Raw genomic sequence first — 22631 nt, 5'->3', positions numbered from 1 at the left:
CACAGGTATGTGCTTAGCCAGGTGACTGAAGGAATAACCCTGGGAAACTGATAAGCTTTTCTCAATGAAAAGGAGCTCGTGGAGTAACGTCTGGATAACGAGAGGGCTGGGCCTTATCTTTGGGCCGGTGCCATTAACCCAGACAGTACCAAGCTACCAAGGACTGTAAAGGTCTGTGTCCCCCTGTTCACTGCCAGGTCACAATTGCAGAGTTGGAGAGGCCAGAGCAGAGTGCCGGGGCATTGACCTAAAAGTGAGGCACTCCATGGGATGTCATCGTCATTCTTTCTGGCACAGTTGGAAGGAACCTACTTTTCAATCCTAACCTGCATTTTTAATATTCTTTCCGTTTAAACATACATTTTTTCAATGGTACCACAGGAAGATGGTTCTTCAAGTCTCTTGCGTTGATTCCAAAAACATTGAGTTCAATGTTCATCCATCTGGCAGCACGGTGATACAGGCGTTAGTAGGTGTGCCTCACAATACGAAGGTCCCGAGTTTGATCCTGGGCTCGGGATCTTTCTGTATGGAGTTTGCATGTTCTCCCCGTGACTGCGTGGGTTCCCTCCGGGTACTCCGGCTTCCTCCCACCTCCAAAGACATGCACCTGGGATAGGTTGACTGGCAACACTAAATGGTCCCTAGTGTGTGAATGTGAGTGTGAATGTTGTCTGATGAGTTAGCGACTTGTCCAAGGTGTACAACGCCTTCCGCCCGAATGCAGCTGAGCTAGGCTCCAGCACCCCCCACGACACCATAAAGAAGAAGCGGTAGAAAATGGATAGATGGATGGGTTCATCCATCTGTCCATCCATCTACCGTATCCATCCTTTCATTTTCTAGACCGCCTCTCTTGTTAAAAGTCAAGGAGCACCGGAGCCCATCCCAGCTGACTTTGGACAAAAGGTACTAGGGCTGCAACTAACAACTAATTTGGTAATCGATTAATCTGTTGATTGTTACTTCGATTAATCGCTTAATAATTGGATAAAAGAGACAAACTACATGTCTATCCTTTCCAGTATTTTATTGAAAAAAAACTGCATACTGGCACCATGTTCTTTCAACCAGCCAAATAAAACAAGGCCAATGTTGCAAAAATGTTTTTTTTTATAAAGTGCACCATTGTCATGCACAATAACAATAATTTTGTTTGGGGGAATTTCGAACCTGGCTACTACCTATTCCAACCAATGTTGGATACTGAATGTCTTTCCTCTAGTGGAATGGTCGTAAGTAGGGATGTCCGATAATGGCTTTTTGCCGATATCCGATATTCCGATATTGTCCAACTCTTTAATTACCGATACCGATATCAACCGATACCGATATCAACTGATATATGCAGTCGTGGAATTAACACATTATTATGCCTAATTTGGACAACCAGGTATGGTGAAGATAAGGTACTTTTTTTTAAAATTAGTAAAATAAGATAAATAAATTAAAAACATTTTCTTGAATAAAAAAGAAAGTACAACAATATAAAAACAGTTACATAGAAACTAGTAATGAATGAAAATTAGTAAAATTAACTGTTAAAGGTTAGTACTATTAGTGGACCAGCAGCACGCACAATCATGTGTGCTTACGGACTGTATCCCTTGCAGACTGTATTGATATATATTGATATATAATGTAGGAACCAGAATATTAATAACAGAAAGAAACAACCCTTTTGTGTGAATGAGTGTAAATGGGGGAGGGAGGTTTTTTGGGTTGGTGCACTAATTGTAAGTGTATCTTGTGTTTTTATGTTGATTTAATAAAAAATTTAAAAAAACGATACCGATAATAAAAAAAACGATACCGATAATTTCCGATAATACATTTTAACGCATATATCGGCCGATATTATCGGACATCTCTAGTCGTAAGGCAGATTGACTTCATGTTCCATTTGTCTCCAATGTAACGGCATGTATTGCCAAGGTAGGCTTCCGTGGCTACACTTGTCCACACATCAGTAGTGAGAGCAATTTTGCTCTGGGTGGCTTTTATGTCAGTCTACACTGCTTGGAATGTCTGCTCGTACTTCCTCTCCATCACTTTGGTAAAATGGGTCCCCGAGGGAAGAGTGTAACCAGGGTTGAGGACGTGAATCATTTGTCTAAAACCTTCATCCTCCACCATTGATAGTGGCCTCATGTCAGTTAGCAACATATTCAGGATGGCATCAGTCAATGCAGCCGCTTGCTGTGGTGTGCAGACCTTCCTTTGTACCAAGTCGCTAATGCTGGCTTGTTTCTTTCTGAAATGAGAGAAACCATATAATGAACGTACATAGTAGCATCATTTACATGTAACTCAATACATACCTAGTTGATTTAATTAATAATTTCTGACATAAAAGGCAAATACACCACCACATTAAAAAAAAGCTAAATTAAATAAATGGACATTGGGGATGCAGCATACACCAATAATAACACAGAAATGTAACTCATCAGATCAGAACTGGATCAGATATTGTACACGTTTCTGTTGTGAATAATAAAGGATTCATTTTAGAATGCCTCTGAATAATAGCATAAAATATTCCAGCACCTTCATAACGTTTAGTTATACTAAAGCATCACACAAATCTAAATATATTTACATAGCTTTTTTGGGCCCGGCTACATTGATCCATTATGAAACCAACCTGAGATATTTCTGTCCGTTACGTTTATTTCGAAATTGGTAACCGTGCGTTTTCTCTCTCAAAACGTAGTCAAATGTAACGGAGACACATTATCAGCCCCGCGTTGCAACAAAGGGATAATGTTAACGTTACTCCCAAAAAAGCTGAACTCGTGAATGCCTGCAGTGACTCAGAACCACACAGAAAATGAAGTCGTCGCCCTCTCCAAAAAGTTCCTAACACTCTGAAAGTTAATACACAACAGTTGCTGCTGCGCTTCCTTAAAGAACATCTCACTCGTTAACAAAAGATTAAAAACACACAAAGACGGACACAACAGATCAATGTACCCGGACTATGGACTTAAAAAGTTACATACCATGAGTTCTTCCCTTCATCCATGGCTCCCACATGTTTCCTCTTCAGGTGCTCCCAAAGCAATGTTGTACCTCCGTGCCATGCGAGGTCCATGCTGCACATTTTGCAGGAAACGGTCTTCTTTGAAGTCTTTAAAGTAAAGTGTTCCCACACTTTTGACGACTTAGGTCGTACACTTGTCTCCATTGAAGCATTAACCTCAAGATGTTTCTCCGCTGAACTATCCGTACTGTTTTCCTCCGCCATTTTTTGAATGTTTCCAGGCAAAGGAGACGGCATCGTCACGTGAGCTGCACATGACACATCATTGGCTGGCTTACTGCCACCTCATGAGAGGTAGCCGCAGCGCATGCGCATAGCATAGATCCAACAAATCGATGACTAAATTAATCGGCAACTATTTTTATAATCGATTTTAATCGATTTAATCGATTAGTTGTTGCAGCCCTAGTGTCTACATCATAAACTGGTCACCTGTCAATCGTCGGGCACATAGAGACAAACAATTTACACCGGGGATATTCAACTAAATTGTTTTGGGGGCCACATTTCCAGAAAGCTAAGGATCACAGGCCCAGACTTCTCTTTTCACCGTTAGTCTTATTTTGTATATTCCTGAGAAGTAGTGTCCTCTACAGTAGACCTTTGATTTTGGTCTATTTATTTTGTCAGCATTACAGAAGTGATCTGCTGATTTTAAGGACCTTCTGTAAAAAAAAACCTAATCAGAGATCATCTCCATGACACCACTCTTGTGTTTTTAAGAAACTGATGCAAAAATGTGAGTCCTTTTGAAGTTTTTTTTTAAACTGATTGCATGCCACCAGTTGAATAGCCCAAATGATGAATAAAAGAGGACCTAAAATGGAACCTAAAGAAACAATATTAGTATAACTAAAGAAGATAAACAAATGACTACTGACTGCATCTGAAGTGAACAAGCCACAGCAACACCATAGTTACATAAATTACAGGATTTGTTTTTAACTGCTAAAAAGGAGAGTAAATGTCTTAGTTATGTAAATCACAAGTTTGGACCTCAGTGTTCTTTGTTTGCTAGCAATGTTAAAATATCAATACAAGGATCCACCAATGTGTTTACTGTGGTCCAAGTTCCTTTATAGAACAGAAGCTCTCCAATGTTTTTAGGAATTTGCTTCAAAAACATTAAACTCCCAAGTTTTGAACTGAACTCGGGGGCCGGTATGGTCTCATTTCCGGGCTGGATGGATGGTGTCAGAAGTGAGATGGTTTGCCATTACTATAAGTCTGACTCTTTGCTGTTGTTGGTCAATGTTTCTTTTGCAACTCAACAGATAGGAGTTCAAATCAGGTTGAGTGTTTTATTGATCAGACTTTGGTGACAAATGGTATCACATTTGTAATGGTTATCCCAGTGGCATTCCCAGTTGGAACATTTCTTATTGCAAGTTAACCTTGTGCAGTAGATTATTAAGTGTACTTCAGTTAAAGGGGACCTATTATGCAAAACCAACCTGTTTTTTGTGTATTTTGGATCTGAATAAGTCCCGAAAATTTGAAATCAAACCATTAAGGCATGACCGAGATATTTATGAAACAATCTTGTCCTCCGTCATGCTTCCTCCAAACGAGCTGTTTGGAATTTTCCCAATTTGTGACGTTTTTCCCAAGTGTGACGTCAGTGGATATCTCCATATATGATAGAAATGTATCCGAAAAGCTTTGCACGAGTCCGCCGTTGTAGTCAATAAGTTAATTTCTATTCTCTATACTCTTGTTGTGGGGCAGACTGGCTCGTACATGCACATGCATCCTGCGCAGTTGCCATTTCTAATGTAGAAAAAAAATCATATATCCCCATTAAACGATGGCACTAGAAGACTTTCAAGGAGGTATTGCAGCTTAAGAAAAATAAATATATATTTTTCAAACCTGCTAACATAAGTTTACCTATGTTTAAAAGCAAATAATTAGGGCAGACAAATGATTTTTTTAAATCAGATTAATCACATTTCAGAATTTGGATTAATCATGATTTATTACTTGCTTGCATAATTGAAATTAGCTTAAGAAAAGACCCTAATATTTGTACACAAATGCTTTATTGTCAGTATGTCATCCAGTAACGGTTTTAAACTTTTTACTTGCATGTATGTCATATTTTTGCACAACACTTGGTAAGAGTGTCATCTAAAGTTCTTTTCAGGATGTATTTTAAAGTAATATTTGCCAGCAAAGTCTTCTCACTCATTTTTATACTGACTTATGCATTGATCTGATCACTGACCGTAGAGCTTGTACACTCAAAATTAATTGCATGATTAATCAAAGTGTGTTCATGATTAATGTGATATTTTTGGGTTAACTAGTTCATTTTGACAGCCCTAAAAATAATAATTTAGGTTATAATCAGTGAAGAAAACACCACAAAATCTGCACCACGAAAACAAATTTTTCTGGAAATGGGTTAAGGTCCCCGCTGTATTAGTTTATCTGAGACACTTCTGATTGCTCCCTTGATAGAACCTTGAGACTGGTGACCAGAAATTGTGTTCTTGTAAACACACAAGTTCAAATCTAAGTTTAAGTTTCTACATAGGAATTCAGTTACATGCGGTCAAAAGTTGGATGTTGGCATCACCACTTCGACGGACCATTTAGACAGGTGACATCTCTGGGCCAGACCCTACGAATGGGGTACCTAGACCTGCAAAGGTAGTTGCGCATTGGTCTTCATTCACTTTTATTTTTGACTCGACAGAGAGCGTTGTCAATTGGAATGATTTAACTCCATTTGTTTGAGTTGTACCAAATAACATAACTTCATTAATATTTAAAGGCACATTTCAGGGCAGTTACTAGATTTTTAGGAATAAAACACCACGGTGTTATACTGTATGTATGTGTAAGCTAATTAACATACCTTCGTAATAACTGTCATAATCCCACCCCACTGCATTAATTTTGCCAACATGTGTTTAAAATTATATGATTTTTAAAAAGTACTTGAAATACATCCAATGTCATACCCCTCAGCGCATGACGCTGAAACCAACAACCCCTTGTTTGTTCTTTGCAAGGGAGGGTAAAACGCAATACAATTCAAGGAATTTCCATTTATGTTGTCTGTGTCAGGCAGTGCGACGTCGCTGGTGTCATTTATTTAGTTACAGCCAAACTTGTTATCCTGGCAGTGCCTGGCACGGAGGCTTGACACTGATAAGAAGATGACTTTATTGTTGTCGCAAATAAACAAATGGTACCACACAATGACTCATTTTATGTTCCCTGACTATTGCCTCATTCTTCTTCCACCTACTTCAGAGTTACCATTTCACAATATAAAACATTTATATTTGCTTTTAAATTTGAGTTTGAACACCTCAGAGTCAAGGTCAGTTCAAAAAGGTAATAGGTCCAATTAAAAGATTATATAGCAGTTGCCAAATATGTGTTCTTCACTGTGGTTTCACTCATTCTTATAAAGAATCATATCAAATGATTTGAACAAGTACACACACAGGTGCTATTGTAAATAATATGGAATAAATATATAATGGAAGGCCATTGTCATAAACTGTAGTGCTTCTCAATTATTTTATGTCACGCAAGATTAAAATATTTTGCGCCCCCCCCAAAACTATTAATAGTATTATTTGTCTGTAAAAGTGTTATAAGTATACTAAACCTTATGAACAACATTGTATCTTTATTAACATTAAATAAAACAACACACCAATATTTCCTTGTGTCCCACCGTAGTCACAGTGTAGCCAAGCGCCACATACGTTTCGTCATATTCTAGTGTGGCAAAAAAAAGCATGTCCCCTGGCATTGCACTGTGCCCCCCAGGGAGGCCCGCCCCACTATTTGAAAAGGACTGTCGTAAAGCGTGCGTTTCATCGGCGAAATGCCCGATAATACACTTTGGCAGCCATCGGTCTCCATGAAGCATGCGGACAATTGTAAATGTGATAAGACGCCTGTTTATAGAGGTTCGGAGCAGGCAGAGACCGACACGGAGGACGGGCGCTTATCTTCTTTGTGGCTGTAAAGTTGAAATAAAAATGTCCTTCATTCCATAAGTGGAGCAACTGCTAAATGATCAAGGAAGTGAACAATGCCATGCCTGAATTATGCAATGGCTGGAACACAATGTTTTTATAAAAGAACGTGAGAATTGAACTTACTTTGAAAAAACAGTAAGACAGTCATTTCAAAAATAGGGCCAGTGAAATACATGTTAAAACTGTGAAGTCTTTCACACAGGTTATCCTGGACTGTCATTTCTCAATATTCTCAGGTCGATTACCTCTCGTGAACGCCGTGTCTGGAACTTGACCCAAGGTCAATCAGTCATAGGTGAGAGCTGTTCGACGCCAGCTATGTCAGTTCTGTCTTTGGCATCAATCAATCAATCAATCAATCAAATGTATTTACATAGCCCTTAATCACAAGTGCCTCAAATGGCTTCACAAACCACAATGACATCCCCAGAGCTGAACCCACTGCCGGGCAAGAAAAAACTGACAACAATGAGAAACCTTTGCAGGGACTGCAATTGTAATCACAGCTCCAAATCCATGGAAATGCAAAGCGTCCATGTTCCGCAAAGTAGAGTCTCGTGACACAAGACTTCACGAGATCTACGACTCATGACGCAAAACACCCTTTAATGGAAACACCTTTAACTAGCAAATGTACGGCAATAGAAACACAGCTACTGGCAATATTTGAATGAGTCGAGGCTGTTGATTTAAAACAGTTCATCACTCCCAGCGCATTAATACTAATATTTGTGATGAAAAGCGTCACTCTCCACTTGCTTCCTGCACTGACAGTAGCACTTGTTGTGTAGATCACATTCAGTACATTAGGTGTTATTGAGAAAAAGTAACGGTTCAAATAACGGTTTGCTTTCTTCTTGCTTTCTCCTCTTCTCAGCTCCACTTGAGTAACTGTGCTTCATTTTTATAAAAAATTCTCATAACTGCCAACAACTTTTATTTTACCAATGCAAATACAATAGAAATATGTGGACACATACAACAGCTGATTCACACTAAAACTGGACATGTGATCAGCCTCCAGGATCCGGTCTGCGTCACAACCAGGTAGTTGAGGGTTTGACATTTGAGTATAGAGTTTGCTTGTTCGTGTCATGGTTGCATGGATTGACTTATAAACACACATTTTAGAATAACTAACGTGTGACGGAGCATGTTTTGAGGTCTTATATGTGCATATATTAGAAATTACCAAATTAAAAATGTTACTGTGAGCAAACAGCCGCTTTTATTTAGGTCAATGTATAAATGTGTATGATTTGATGCTGAACAAAATGTGTTTTGTCTTGCCTCGGGGCGAGTCCTTCTCTTGAGGGCCACTTTGGTTTTTGCCATCTCGATTAAAACCACTGTTGAGTTTGTAGCTACCTCTGATTTCAGCCATAGTTGTGTATCTTCTCATCTTAAATGTTTGGCCCCCTTAAAACTATATTTGTATTTGTAGCAGCAGTGATTATGACTAATGCAGAAAAAGTAGTAAAATATGGTGTAATTGGTGTAGTGATGTCAGGGTCCAGACACATGAGTAGAGTTTTACTGCCTATTACTATCAAAACACATCGATAAAGGCTGAGGTGAAGGCCAACTGGAGAGTTAGCCTCTGGGTTAATGAACTCAGAGAATATTTTTCTTGGTCATCTCTGAAAGAGAAAGGGGGAAAAAAACAATTTATGGTAATATATAATGGACCATTTTAAAATACATAACTACTGTATTCATATTACATTGGGTATTTGTTTTCAATGTCCTTAAAAGGGCAAGATGTTTAATATTTAAACTTGACCTTTCCTCCCACATGTAGCTATGTATGGCAACCCGAATATTAGGCATAAGTCACAGTATCTTTAATATATTGCAATTCAAAATAGACCAATTCAATTAGTAAATTATCATTATCAAAAATGAGTATTTCATTTGTTGCATTACACCAGGGGCGTCACAAGGTTTGAAAAAACAGGGGGGCTTAGCCCCCAGAAAGTTCCTGTCATGAGAGTGCGCAAAGCGTGCAAGCAAAAAATGTTGCACTTGCAAGACCTTTTCGCTCACATCTTTTTGGCACTGTATTAGAATTACACAGCAAACACTGAATACATCTAAATGGTTGAAAGTGGAGTTGTAAAAAAGCTTTAGTCATCTTTAGTAAGCATGAGATGGCCCAAACACATAAGAACAGTGTTGTTGCATGCAAAATCTAGCAGGCAACTTGCAAACAGGGAAACGTTGCACAGATGATAACAGTGTAAACAGCACTACAGAGTTTACCAGAAAACAGAGGAGGTTCTGGTGGAAATACACTTTCTTGCCTGGAAAACCGGAGATGGATGTCCACCCACAGATATGTTGTCTGTGCACAACCTCTTTAAATGAGAATTTCTGCACTTGCAATATTTTTTGCTTACAACTTGTCGTTACTGTATTAGAATTACACAGCAAATACTGAAGAAATCGAAATGGTTGAAAAGCAATATTGTTAGTTTCCTGTTATTACTGTAACTATAATTTAAGGCATTTAGACCAAAGGTGTCAAATTCAAGTTCTACAAGCCACACCTGGCCAGTATGGATGGGTGATATGGACTACCACAATAACCTGCCATTTATGGTGAAAACGATAAAAGTGAAGATAAAAAACACCCATAGAACTCCACCAATTTGACTATGAGTCTGTCAGTGCATCCAGTCTTCAGAGCCCCAAAACACTACTCCAAAATAACACTAAGGCTATTAAACTACATCAATTAAGTTTAAGTAGCACACCTATACTGTAAGGCTGTAAGGTGTGATTTGCTTAGTTATTTTTCTATCAGCAGTATTATAGACATTATTATTATGAGTTTTATATTACAAATCAATCAGATAGTGTTATGATGCGACTTCAGTGTGAACTCTCCCGCACTCCGGTCGCTTAATAGCAAATAATGATGACGCTAATCATAAACGTCATCATTATTCACCAAAATAGATGGATACAAAATAGATAGTTGACAAATGACCAGAAACAGGTGAAAATAATGTTTTAGGAACTCACACCAATCAATGTTCCACCACTGATCACCAGAGCAGACATCGAGGCAAATGTCCCCAAACGTGCGGGAGACATCTTCTTTCATAATCTTCTCCGTGGTTCAGAAAATGTTGACTTTTATTGCACAGAATCCTTGAAATTGCCACAAATGCGCCAGTACTGAGACGACAAGATTTGAAGCATGTTTACTTCTGGGTTTACTTCCGTAAACACTGCAGGACGTTTGACGTCATGTCTGTATTCGGGTCAGTTTGCATTCACATTGGAGTCTGGACACATTTATTTTGTAATGTGAACAATTACATAAAATGATCAAATTTGACAAAAAAATGTTGATTGGACATCCTACCCTGCAGTGTTGTGAATGCAATAAATGTAGCCTTAATGCTGCTGAGGGCTTGCTCCACCTTGCTAAGGTAACAGTGAAAACGTGGAATGGCTTTTCAGTATAGTTATGCGGGGGTTACTGATGGAACTGATTGGATTGGATAATAAGCGCTGACAAAAGGTCTTCAAATGGTTTATAATTATAGCGCACTATGACAGGTTATATTATTATTTATTGAAACTCAAATTCTTGCATATTTATATTGAATTTGTATGCAAATTTTTGTAAATTAAAAAAAAATCACACCAAATTATTTAGAGTGGCTTCAGCCCCCCTAAAATAGACCTAACAACGTCTATCCATTACACACGTATCAAACTTAAGCCAAATCATATTAAATGGCCCACGAAAACCTGGATAAAATATGCGTCAATAAAGTACTTTTATTCTTACTAAAAATATTCAGTCTTTCAATTTTGACAGAAAGAAATACATGTACTTTATGCAATTGCATATATTTTAAACTTTAGTATAATCTAATAATGCAACAAATATGATATTATCAAAAATTCCAAAAATCCATAAAAACTTAATTATCTGCTAGGCTTATGATTTTAAAGCAAGTTATCCATCAATTTGTACGATATGACACAAAAATTACAATTGATTTTACAATAAATCTGGTTGCTCAGTCATCATAATTTTACCGTAAAAAAACCTATAATACCTTTTTTCCATTTACAGTAATAAATTGTAAAAACAATAACCGTAGATTTTACCGTAAACACAGTGGAACAGTTTTTCCATTTACACTAATGTGCTGTAAAATCCATTGTACATTTTATGGAAAAATGCAGGAAAGCTGCCAGTCTATTACCGTAAAATGTACAGATTTGTTTTCACAGTGGACGAAAAAAATTATAATAATCAAATGCATCTGCAATTAAATGATAAATGGGTTACACTTGTATAGCGCTTTTCTACCTTCAAGGTACTCAAAACGCTTTGACAGTATTTCTACATTCACCCATTCATGGCGGGAGCTGCCATGCAAGGCGCTAACCAGCACCCATCAGGAGCAAGGGTGAAGTGTCTTGCCCAAGGACACAACGGACGTGACTAGGATGGTAGAAGGTGGGGATTGAACCCCAGTAACCAGCAACCCTCCGATTGCTGGCACGGCCACTCTACCAACTTCGCCACGCCGCCCCTTGTGTAATAATATCATGAGGCGAATCCTTGTAGATTTATATTGCTAAAATATATATTATTCACAGTTACAAACGGCTCTCTGAGGGAAGCCATAACTGAGATGTGGCCCTCAATGAGTTTGACACCCCTGCTCATGTGATACATTCGATGTGTAGGTGTACGTTTTTATTTGTATTCCTTTTTCATATAAATGTAATATGTGAATAAAGTCACTCCCACAGAATTGTCAAAAATACATTGTATGTACTTGTTTTCATTGAAGATTGTAAACAACAGAACACGTACAGTAGACAGACAGTAGACATTAATCACTTTTCTTTATCTTTAATAGTGGTAAAATATTTATACACCAGCAAAAATCCAATTGAAAGCATACTTTTAATTATAGGATATAATTGTTGTAACTTTCAAAACGTGTAATAAACGTTATAAAAAAATATGTATTTTGTATTTTAATAAGGGGCGTGTCATATCCGGTTCAGGCACCCTGTAATGGCAGTTAAGGTGTCGTCATTTCCGCTGTAAATATGTTAATGTATACCAGCAAAAATCCAATTGAAAGCATACTTTTAATTATATGATATACATATTTGTTGTAACTTTCAAAATGTGTAATAAACGTTATCAAAAATTATGTTTTTTGGATTTGATAAGGTGCGCGTCATATCCGGTTCAGGCGCCCTGTAATGATATTGGAGCTGTCGTCATTTCCGCTGTATATATTATAACGGTAGAAATGGCAGACTGTCATGGCGTATCTCCCGTGTTTTTCGTTGTTAGCAACATTCCTGTCACTTTTCACTCAGCGGACCTCAGGAATTATTTCAGCCAGTTTATAGAAAGCGGCGGCTTCCACTGTTTTCATTATCGCCACCGACCAGAGGTGCTCAGGGAGCCGCAAGGTTGTGGGGATAGCGAGGAGGACGGCTACAAGTCTTCGGGCAGCGACATGGCAGCTGCTAATGCTAACAACAACGACAAGAAAAGAGAGACTGTCAAATCTTGCTGTTGTGTCGTGTCTGCTCACGGAAAAGAAGCTGACAGATTCGCCAGGATGTACGGAGGGAACCATTGGATCGATTCGAAGGGCAGCTGGTTGTCCGGAAGATGTGTTGTTAAAAGAGTGAAGGTTTCACAACACAACGGTTAGTGAGCCCGATGGACGTAGTGGTATCTAAAGGGGGGGTCGGGGGCCATTTTGGGTTTGCCTTTTCTTTGACTGTTTGCTTGCTAGCTATGCCCCAACTATGTACAAACTGGATCTTAAAGTATAACTGCATTTTTTTTTTAATATACCCATCATTCACAATCCTCATGGGAGACGAGAACATACATAGGTAGCAAGAAGAAACGCATTACCGGAATGCTTAAAACGACCAAACTACCATAAATATTACATGTTATCATGAATGGGCCTGTTACTACTTAACATACTTCCTTTCAGCATGTATATAAATGGATGTTTTTAGAGGGCTTTGTAGGCAGACTGTATCCACTACACTTTGGGCACTTTACGATTCATTTGTGCATTTATTATTTATAGATCTTTAATTATTATATTGTACGTTATTATTATAGCCCATCCATCTTCATTCACTTTCTTCCGCTTGTATTGTTATTATATAATATGTTATCTATTCTACCTGTATTATTTTTAATTGTTACTTAGGGTTAGGCGATATATCATGTTTGTAAGATATATTGATATATTTTTAAAGAAGATATGAATTAAGAAAATATTGGTATAATTTATTTCACGTTAAAATGACCAAACACTGCTTATTTGTTGTGTTCCTTGATTCTCTCCCTTTCATGGGCTACTAAACCCCTTCCTGTCGAAGGTGAGCCACGTAAATAAGACCGCCCACAAAACGGTCCATCATGTTATGTAAACACATAACATGATGGACGGAGAAAACACATTTCGGCCGCTTGTACCCCAGATCTTGTCCTGTCGGTCATAACCCAAAGTTCATGACCATAGTTGAGGATAGGGACTTAGACCGACCGGCAAATTGAGAGCTTTGCCTTCCAGCTCAGCTCTTTCTTCACCACGACGGATCGATACAGAGTCCGCATCACTGCAGACGCCACATCAATTTGCCTGTCGATCTCACAATCCACTCTTCCTTCACTTGTGAACAAGACCCTGAGGTACTTGAACTCCTTCACTTGGGGCAAGATCTCCTCCCCAACCCGGAGATGACATTCCACCCTTTTTCGGGCGAGAACCATGGACTTGGACTTGGAAGTGCTGATTTTCCTCCCAGTCTCCTCGCACTCAGCTGCAAACAGACCCAGCGAGAGCTGAAGTTCCAGGCCAGATAAAGCCAGCAGGACCACATCATCCTGCATAAAGCAGAGACCTACTCCTGCAGCAAACCAGATTCCCTCAAAGCCCTTCTTGCACCTAGAAATTCTGTCCATAAAAGTTGTAAACAGAATCGGTGACAAAGGGCAGCCCTGGCGGAGTCTAACCCTCACTGGAAACTCACTGCCAGCAATGCGGACCACTGATCATACAGGGAGCGGACCGCCACATTCAGGCTCTCCGATACCCTATACTATCTGAGCACTCTCCACTGTACTCCCAAGGGACACGGTCGAATGCCTTTTCCAAGTCCACAAAACACATGCAGACTGTTTGGGCAGACTCCCATGCTCCGTCAAGGATACCGCTGAGAGTATAGAGTTTGAAAGAAGAAATACATTTGTCTTCCTGTCTCACATAGGGGTTGTGAATGATAGTTAAAGTTTTTTAAAAAGTGCAATCTTCCTTTTAAGTCACCAAAAGAGTAAAATGCATTTACAGAACTGCACTGCATCTCACCAGAGCTGTTTCTAATATTTTGGTGGCCTCACATAGCTGGGTCAAAACATAACACCCAACTCTCAGTATGATGGTAAATGGGTTATACTTGTATAGCGCTTTTCTACCTTCAAGGTACTCAAAGCGCTTTGACACTATTTCCACATTCACCCATTCACACACACATCCACACACGGATGGCGGGAACTGCCATGCAAGGCCCTAACCACAACCCATCAGGAGCAAGGGTGACGTGTCTTGCTCAAGGACACAACAGACGTGACGAGGTTGGTAGCAGGTGGGGACTGAACCAGGAACACGGCCACTCTCCCAACCGCGCCACGCCGTCCCCGTATGATGTAGTTCAGTTCTTCACCACGTCAAACTACAAAATCAAAAAAATTAACAAAATGACTTTTTTTTGTGTTGGAACTTGCTGCAGTGTACTGAAACATATTTTGATTTTTTTCAGAAAATTCGCAATTTCCGTATAAGACGAGGTATGAGCAGCGGCAAAGGGTGGCCGAAACCGAGCATTTCACCATCACTGACCTCAACAGCTTATCGGAGCTCAATCCACCTGCCCTAATGCAGAATGGAAACGTGGGCACGCCAGTCAAAGTCTTCCTGCAGCTCATCCAGTCCTGTCGCCTCCCTTCACGCCTCATCCGGAAGTTGGGCCTCACTTTCCCCAAGACCGGCTCCAACCGTCGTTATGGAAACGTGCCTTTCCAGTACCAGGACACTTGCACACTACCAGCCACAGAAGAGACTGTTTTAACCGCTGGTGGGCATGAGATATCGGGGCCGGGTGCCTTTGCAGCTCGGATGTCAACACAGACGCAGCAGGCTGGTGACTGTGAGACAACAGAGAGCGATGATCCACAGGGAGACGAAGAAGAGAAGGATGTTGAATCAAATTCAGATGATGTATGTTCAATATTTTATTCAGTATATTTCCTGCTGTTATATTTAGTTTTGCAAGTTGCAACTAAGGCGGGGTATAATAATAATTTAGTCTATAATCTGTTTGGATTTTGATATCTATTGCTTATGAGGAATTTATTTTACTTTAATCACTTGATGAGGGATTTAATTTAACTAATTAAATAATAATTATTGTAGCAATTGAGGCAAAATGGCTACAATGAGCAGTTGTGCTCAACTAATTTGTGGTATAAACAACAAGCATAACAAATAATGAATTAGATTTATTTAGTGTTTTTTTTATAGTGACTCAACGCGTTACAATGAAAACCCATAATTATTCATGGTAGTAAGCTAAAAAACGTGACTGCCAATTTGAACCAACAGTCTATAACCACGTTTTACGTTGTGAGTGTGAGCGGCACGGGGGAGAGGTGGGTGAAATGTCTTGCACAAGGAGGCAAATGCTCAAATACTAATAACGTAGCTCTTAAAGAGGAAGTGCACTTTATTTTTTTATTTTGCCTATCATTCACAGTCCTTACATAAGTCAAGAACACACATGTTTTTCTTTTTTTATGCATTCTAAATTTGTAATATACAGCAAGTAAGAGAGGTGGCTAATAATGCAGCTAATGAGAGCCATCTATTGCGCCCATAAAGCCCTCTACAAAGACATAAAAAAACTGCCAACAATACTCCATTTACATGTCATAACCTGCATTTTAATCAAGTATTAGCAATACTGTTATTATAAGCGCTAACGGCGCAGATCTACTTTTAGCGCCGCCGTGATCGCAGAGAGGTACCTAGCTTATGCAGCTATTGATATAGTTAGCAAAAGAGCTGCTGCATCAAGTATGAACTAGAAAAAGTTAATTCCAGATTAGAAATCATTCCTCTTGTTTGTATAGTAGAAGGTTGTTGCCATAAACCGAGAAGTCGGTCAACTTTGGCAATCAACTTAGACCCGGAGATCACAAGAAAGACTCAAAAAGAGTTTGCGCCTGTGTTCATTTATAACTTTTTTTATATGTGTGAGGATTATGAATAATCATTCATCTAAACGGAAATATGTAAATATCCCATCAGTCTGTATCCCTGTGAGAGCAGACATTGTACAGTAAGTGACTTTGTTAATATCTTTGTGGTTTGTATTTCTTGTTTAGCTCTTAGCAAAACTGCTACTTGCTGGATCTGCTTATCACTCAGCTTCTAAAACCTATAGCTCATGTCCCATATATTCAGGCTCAAAAATATAAGGTTCTGTATCATTTGTTAAAAAGTAGTAGTTGTCTATCATTAAGTTTGCCATGAGGAGTAGTTGTTGTTGAAGTTAATAGCAAATGTTGTGATGAGTCTGCGAAATTAATGTGCTGCCGTATGCTTAAAATGAGCAAAATACGTAAATATTACAGATTATGGATGTGCCTGTTACTACGTTATGTATATGCATACCTAAACCATGTATATAAAACAATGCATGTTCTTTTAGAGTGCTTTATAGGCGAAATAGAGATAATCCCATTACCTCCATTGTTTGCTGAGTCTTGATGGTGTTTATTTATGAGTTAGAATGGATTAAAAAAAACAAAAAACATTTGTGTGCTTGTCTCAGATATGGATTGTGAATGATAGGTACAATTCCAAAAAACAGTGCAGTTCCCCTTTAAGAAGCCAGAACAATAATGTTTCTTCTGCTGAAGAAAGCATTGTGTTTATTTGAAAAAAACATGGTTGAAATATTTGAAAAAGTATAAGTACTTTTTGATCTCATACATCAATACCGTGATAATTGTGGCCACAATAACTGATATGAAATTTGTATATTCTTACATCCCTGGTGCACAAAAGAGATCTTTGAGAACGTAAGGAATTACATTTTTTTTAATGCTGTTGAACCAGTGAGTGAAAGCTTAGGCTTTTCTAAACCTGGCTTTTGTAACATTGTTATCCTTTTGATGCGTTTTTATTAGAGGGGCATACTTACATGGTTGGACCAGGAAAAGGGCGGGTTTTCAGCTTGTTTGAACATGAGCGCCCTGTAGGCAGCCACTTCTCTATAACCTATACAGCATTTTAAGAACTCTACATCTTAGCTTTTTATTCTGAATTTTACAGGTGACATACGGTAATATTTTCTCATTGGTGGTGTTCTGAACTCTCCCCAATTATTCCTCTTGGGTTGTAGGATGACGACTTCTGTGAGGAGTGGGAGCGTCATGAAGCGCTGCATGATGACATCACGAGCCAAGAGCGAAGCAAAGAGAGGCTGTATGAAGAAGAAATTGAGTTGAAGTGGGAAAAGGGTGGGTCAGGCTTGGTGTTCTACACTGATGCCCAGTACTGGCAAAAAGACGAAGGAGGTAAGGATAACAATTCTTTTTTTAAACTATATTACAAATAAAATATGATTTAAAAATCACATTTTGGTCTCTTTTTGTCCTTGTTTTAGATTTTGATGAGCAAACAACAGATGACTGGGATGTTGACATGAGTGTCTACTATGAAAAAGGTACTTTGGTATATACCTGTATTCAGTTTTTGATCACCTTGGTTGAAGAAGGTGTACTTGACCTCTTGACATCATTTTCTAAACTTTGAACAGACGGTGGTGACATGGATGCTCGTGACTATGTCCGAATGCGACTTGAGAAAAGGTTAAGAGAAGGTCTTGAATCTGGAGTGGCACACAATCAGGCCATTGGCAGTTTTGAAAAGTTCACAAAGGTAGGAAAGTTGTCACAACCCAAACATACCCCATTTTTTTTGTTGGGCAGTTTTTCAAGTTTTACTCACTTGTGCATTTCGGTTAGGGCTTTGGTCGCCGTGTGATGGAGAAGCAGGGCTGGAAGGACGGCGAAGGCTTGGGGAGCAGTCAAATTGGGATTTCAGAAGCCCTGGAAAATGAAGGCAAACATCCACGCTGCAAACGAGGGTTCGGGTAAGTTTACTCCCAGCCCTCTCTTGTGTGTTGTGGCTGTTGGAGGGTCTCAGGCATTTCTCTTCAGAAATGATAATTTCTGTAGTATAATAGTTTTTTTTAATTATGCCAGTCAGTGTACTTATTATGATGTTGTGTGTGTTTGCAGGTATCACGGTGAAAAGTTAAATTTACATAATGCTAAAAGACCTAGAAAAGAATTTCTTGTGTCTACAATCTATGATAAACCCAAAGACATGGATAAAGGCGACAGCTTGCTCAGACGTCAACCAAATACCGGCATGAAGTACAGAGGCTGGCAGCCAAGTGGCAGCGGTCGATCACAAAGATGACATTTTTTTAATTAATTTTATATACAATTGTATAAAACCCTTTACAAAAATGCATTTGTATTTTGTTGTTACTTAAAACATAAATAGTACCTGTATTCAAGGTATTAAAATATGCACAACTATATTTATTAAATGTTCATTAATCCCCAGAGGGGAAACTCTTTATATGCTATATTGTTTTCACTACTTGCAAGACACACACACTGAATTGTACCAACATGCATTACTGAGAAATATGTAATGTACTGAGAAGGGTGAGGTATAGGAGTGCATCGCACTAAATTAGTTTATACTGCATAAGTTCTTTGGTTTCAGGAGTTCAACTCTGACTAGTAGACCAGGAAGTTTTTTGCACTTCATTTGCTTAGATTAGATTAAGAGCCCAAAGCAAAAGTTTAGAATATTGAACTTATTGATCATTTTGCAATTTTATACAATACTGAATTTGGGAGATAATTAAAAATATGCAGCCCCCACGACCTGATAGGTACAAGCGGTAGATTTATGGATGGATAAAGAAGAAATGTAAGAAACATTCATGAAGTATTTCACTCTTTAGTAAATCTATAAAAGTATCACTTTTCAAAATGAATCACTGAAATACATTTATTTTTCAAGGATATTCAAATGTATTGATATGCACCTGTAAACTTAAGCACTAATTAAATTTATTATAACTCAGGTTATAATCAATTAAAAGATTATAACTCCGGTCTGGTGGCTCCTCCCCTGGACCCTCTACAGTTTTGCTATCAGCCCCATTAAGGAGTGGATGATGCTGTTATCTACCTGCTGCATCGTGCTCACTCTCACCTGGATGGTGTGAGGGCCACTGTGAGGATCATGTTCTTTGATTTCTCCAGTGTCTTTAACACCATTCAGCCAATTCTGATGAGTGACAAGTTGCTCAGGATGGGTGTCAGTTAATCAATTGTCTCCTGCATCACTAATTACTCCTCCACTGGAGATTAACACCTACAGTGCCATCTCCCTGAGCACCGGCTGCGGCCTGAGTCTACTGCTGTTCACATTGATGACTCATGACTGCTGCGCCAGGTCCACTACTAACCGCATTGTGAAGTATGCGGACGAATCAACAGTAGTGGGCCTCATCCGGGACAACAACGACATGGACTACAGGGAGGAGGTGAAACATCTGGTTGACTGGTGCAGAACCAACAACCTGGTCCTGAACGTCGACAAGACCAAGGAGATCATCATCGACTTCAGGAGGCACCAATCCAGCCACACTCAACTCTTCATCAACAGCACAGCAGTGGAGATCGTAAGCAGTATCAAGTTCCTGGGGGTGCAGATAACTGACAATATGACCTGGTCCCTACACACCGGAGCTCTTGTAAAAAGAGCTCAGTAGTTCATACACTTTTTGCGTCAGGTGACAAGAGCACAGCTCCCTCCCACCATTCTCACCACATTCTACAGAGGCACTATAGAGAGCCCGCTGACCAACTGCATCTCTGTCTGGACTGGAGCCTGCAGTGCCTCAGACGAAGTCACTGCAGAGAGTGGTGAGGACAGTGGAAAAGATGATCCGGACTGCTCTTCCTCCTATCCAGGAAATTGCAAAAAGCCACTGCCTGACCAGGGCTCAGAAAATCTGCAGAGACTCCTCCCACCCCCACCAAGGACTGTTTTCGCTGCTGGACACTAGAAAGAGGTTCCGCAGCCGCCGTAGCAGAAAATCCAGGTTCTGTAACAGCTTCTTCCCTCAGGCCATAAGACTCTTGAACGCATCATAATAATCCCCTCGATTCCCCCCAAAAACGGATTAACTCGCTGGAATAAAAAAAACAATATAACATCAGTGTTTCCCACACATTAATTTATTTGTGGCGGCCCGCCACGAAAGAATTACGTCCGCCACAAATTTTTTTTTTTTTTTTTTTTTTTGTCCTGTCCAGCTTCTCAGGCAAATAATATAGTTGATGTAGATGCCCATATAGGCTGTTCACATTTACTTTACAAAAGAGAAGTGTAGGATACTTCTCTTGTTGCCTTATTTGTATTTGACCACCACTGTTTTGTGTTTATTTGTTACTGACTGTGGCAGGACACCTCTGCCTCTGTTTCACTTTATGTTGCTGGTAAATAATATGGTTGTAGTAGTAGGCTAAAGTTAAATTATTTAGTATGCACTAATTAAAGGGGCAGAGCTTTAAGAGACATTTCAGCTTTTATATTTTATAAGATATATTTTTTGCAAGAACCACAATTAATAAATATATTTCAGTTAATAACTTATTGTTCAAATCTGTATATAAATATGTACATAAAGTGTTGTAATTATATTGTAAAATGGATGGATGGATGGACGTTTAAAACAAAACTGTTATTATTAATTAGTAAGTATACATTTTTTTAGCCTTTTTAGAGAAAATCATATCATTGTAGTAAATTATGCAAATTACTCGATGATGTCATAGTGACCACGCCCATAGCCACGCCCCCACCGCCACAGGTATCTTGGCAGTTTATGGGAAACACTGAACATACATCCATAAACGTGGATGCATATGCAAAAGTGCAATATATTTATCTGTACAGTAATCTATTTATTTATATCTGCACCTTATTTCTCTTTTATCCTGCACTACAACAAGCTAATGCAACGAAAGTTTGTTCTTATCTGTACTGTAAAGTTCAAATTTGAATGACAATAACAGGAAGTCTAAGTCTACTTGTCTGATAGGCCCCAGTTTGCGCGACTGGGGAGCTCCCTGTCGGATACTGTGTGTAGGTTCTCCACAGGGGACTGTCCTGTCTCTTTTCCTGTTCACCCTGTACACCTCAGACTTCCAGTACAGTTCCAGGTCCTGCCACCTGCAGCAATACTCTGTTGACTCTGCTGTGGTCGGGTGTATCGGAGAGGGACAGGAATTGGAGTACAGGACACTGATCACTGACAGGCGAACCATCTGCTCCTTAATGTGAACAAGACCAAGGAGTTGGTTATTGACTTCAAGAAGAAAATGACCCCTGTGGAGCCCATCAACATCCAGGGCCGGGAGGTGGCAGTAGTGGGGCAAGTACCTGGGAGTCCACTTGAACAGCAGACTGGACTGGAAGGACAACAGCAAAGCTGTATACAAGAAGGGCATGAGCAGACTCTTTTTCCTGAGGAAGCTTAGGTCTTTTAATGTGTGCATCAAGCTGTTGGAGATCTTTTTTCAGTCTGGTGGGGCCAGTGCCCTGTACTTTGCAGTGGTTTGTTGGGGGAGCAGCACCAGTTTAAACCGGATTGACAAACTCGGGGATTAATAAAGTGCTTCTGATTCTGATTCTGATCCGGGAAGCCGGCCAAACTATTGGTACACAGTTGGAGGCGTTTGTGTCAGTGAGGGACAGGAGGACACTGGACAAATTGCTCGCCATCATGGACAATCCTGCCCACCCACTCCACCAGACAATTGAGGGACAGCGGAGCTCATACTCCAACAGGCTACTTCAGCTTCGTTCCCACAGTGTTCGATTCAACAACTCCTAGCTTCATTCCGCACTCCATCCAGCTGGATAATCACTCGCCATACAACAATAGATGATAACTGTCTATTACCTGACTGCTTCTATGTTAGCTACCTCTCTTTGTTTATCATGTATATTTTCTGCTGGACCTACTCTTTATTTTGTGCTGCCTTTTTTTTTTACTGCAGCTGTTTCATATACTGTAATATTGTACATATTAATTGGGATTTGTAATATATTGTATATATTATATAAAAATATAATGCAATAATATAATATATCAGTATATACTGTATATATATATGTAAATATTACATATATGTTATTTCATATTGCTACTATGGAACATTTTTAGTCTACTTTATACCTGCATTATCCTTTCCATCCTTACCCTTTCCAACCTTTGTAATTGAGCTACTGTGTGGAACAATTTCCCTTGTGGATTAATAAAGTCTAAGTCTAAATAATTTCAGTGGGCAACGTTGACTTTAGGTAGAAGTGTTTACTTTCCTTAGTGTC

At 39.3% G+C, this 22631-nt stretch overlaps 1 protein-coding gene across 1 annotated transcript; it reads left to right on the top strand.

Annotated features, from left to right (window-relative positions):
* Positions 1 to 12344: 12344 nt before the first annotated feature.
* On the top strand, positions 12345 to 18794 carry gpatch3 (G patch domain containing 3). Its single transcript, XM_062064264.1, has 7 exons — positions 12345 to 12762; positions 14899 to 15356; positions 17545 to 17719; positions 17809 to 17868; positions 17962 to 18083; positions 18170 to 18297; positions 18446 to 18794. Exons 1-7 carry the CDS (start codon positions 12354 to 12356, stop codon positions 18627 to 18629), a joined length of 1536 nt encoding a protein of 511 aa, XP_061920248.1. The 5' UTR covers positions 12345 to 12353; the 3' UTR covers positions 18630 to 18794.
* Positions 18795 to 22631: the final 3837 nt, after the last annotated feature.

Source organism: Entelurus aequoreus, linkage group LG11 (assembly GCF_033978785.1).
Source record: "Entelurus aequoreus isolate RoL-2023_Sb linkage group LG11, RoL_Eaeq_v1.1, whole genome shotgun sequence".
Taxonomy (NCBI): Eukaryota; Metazoa; Chordata; class Actinopteri; order Syngnathiformes; family Syngnathidae; genus Entelurus; species Entelurus aequoreus.
Note: the sequence above shows the minus strand (reverse complement) of the source record. Positions and strands in the feature narration are given on the sequence as shown.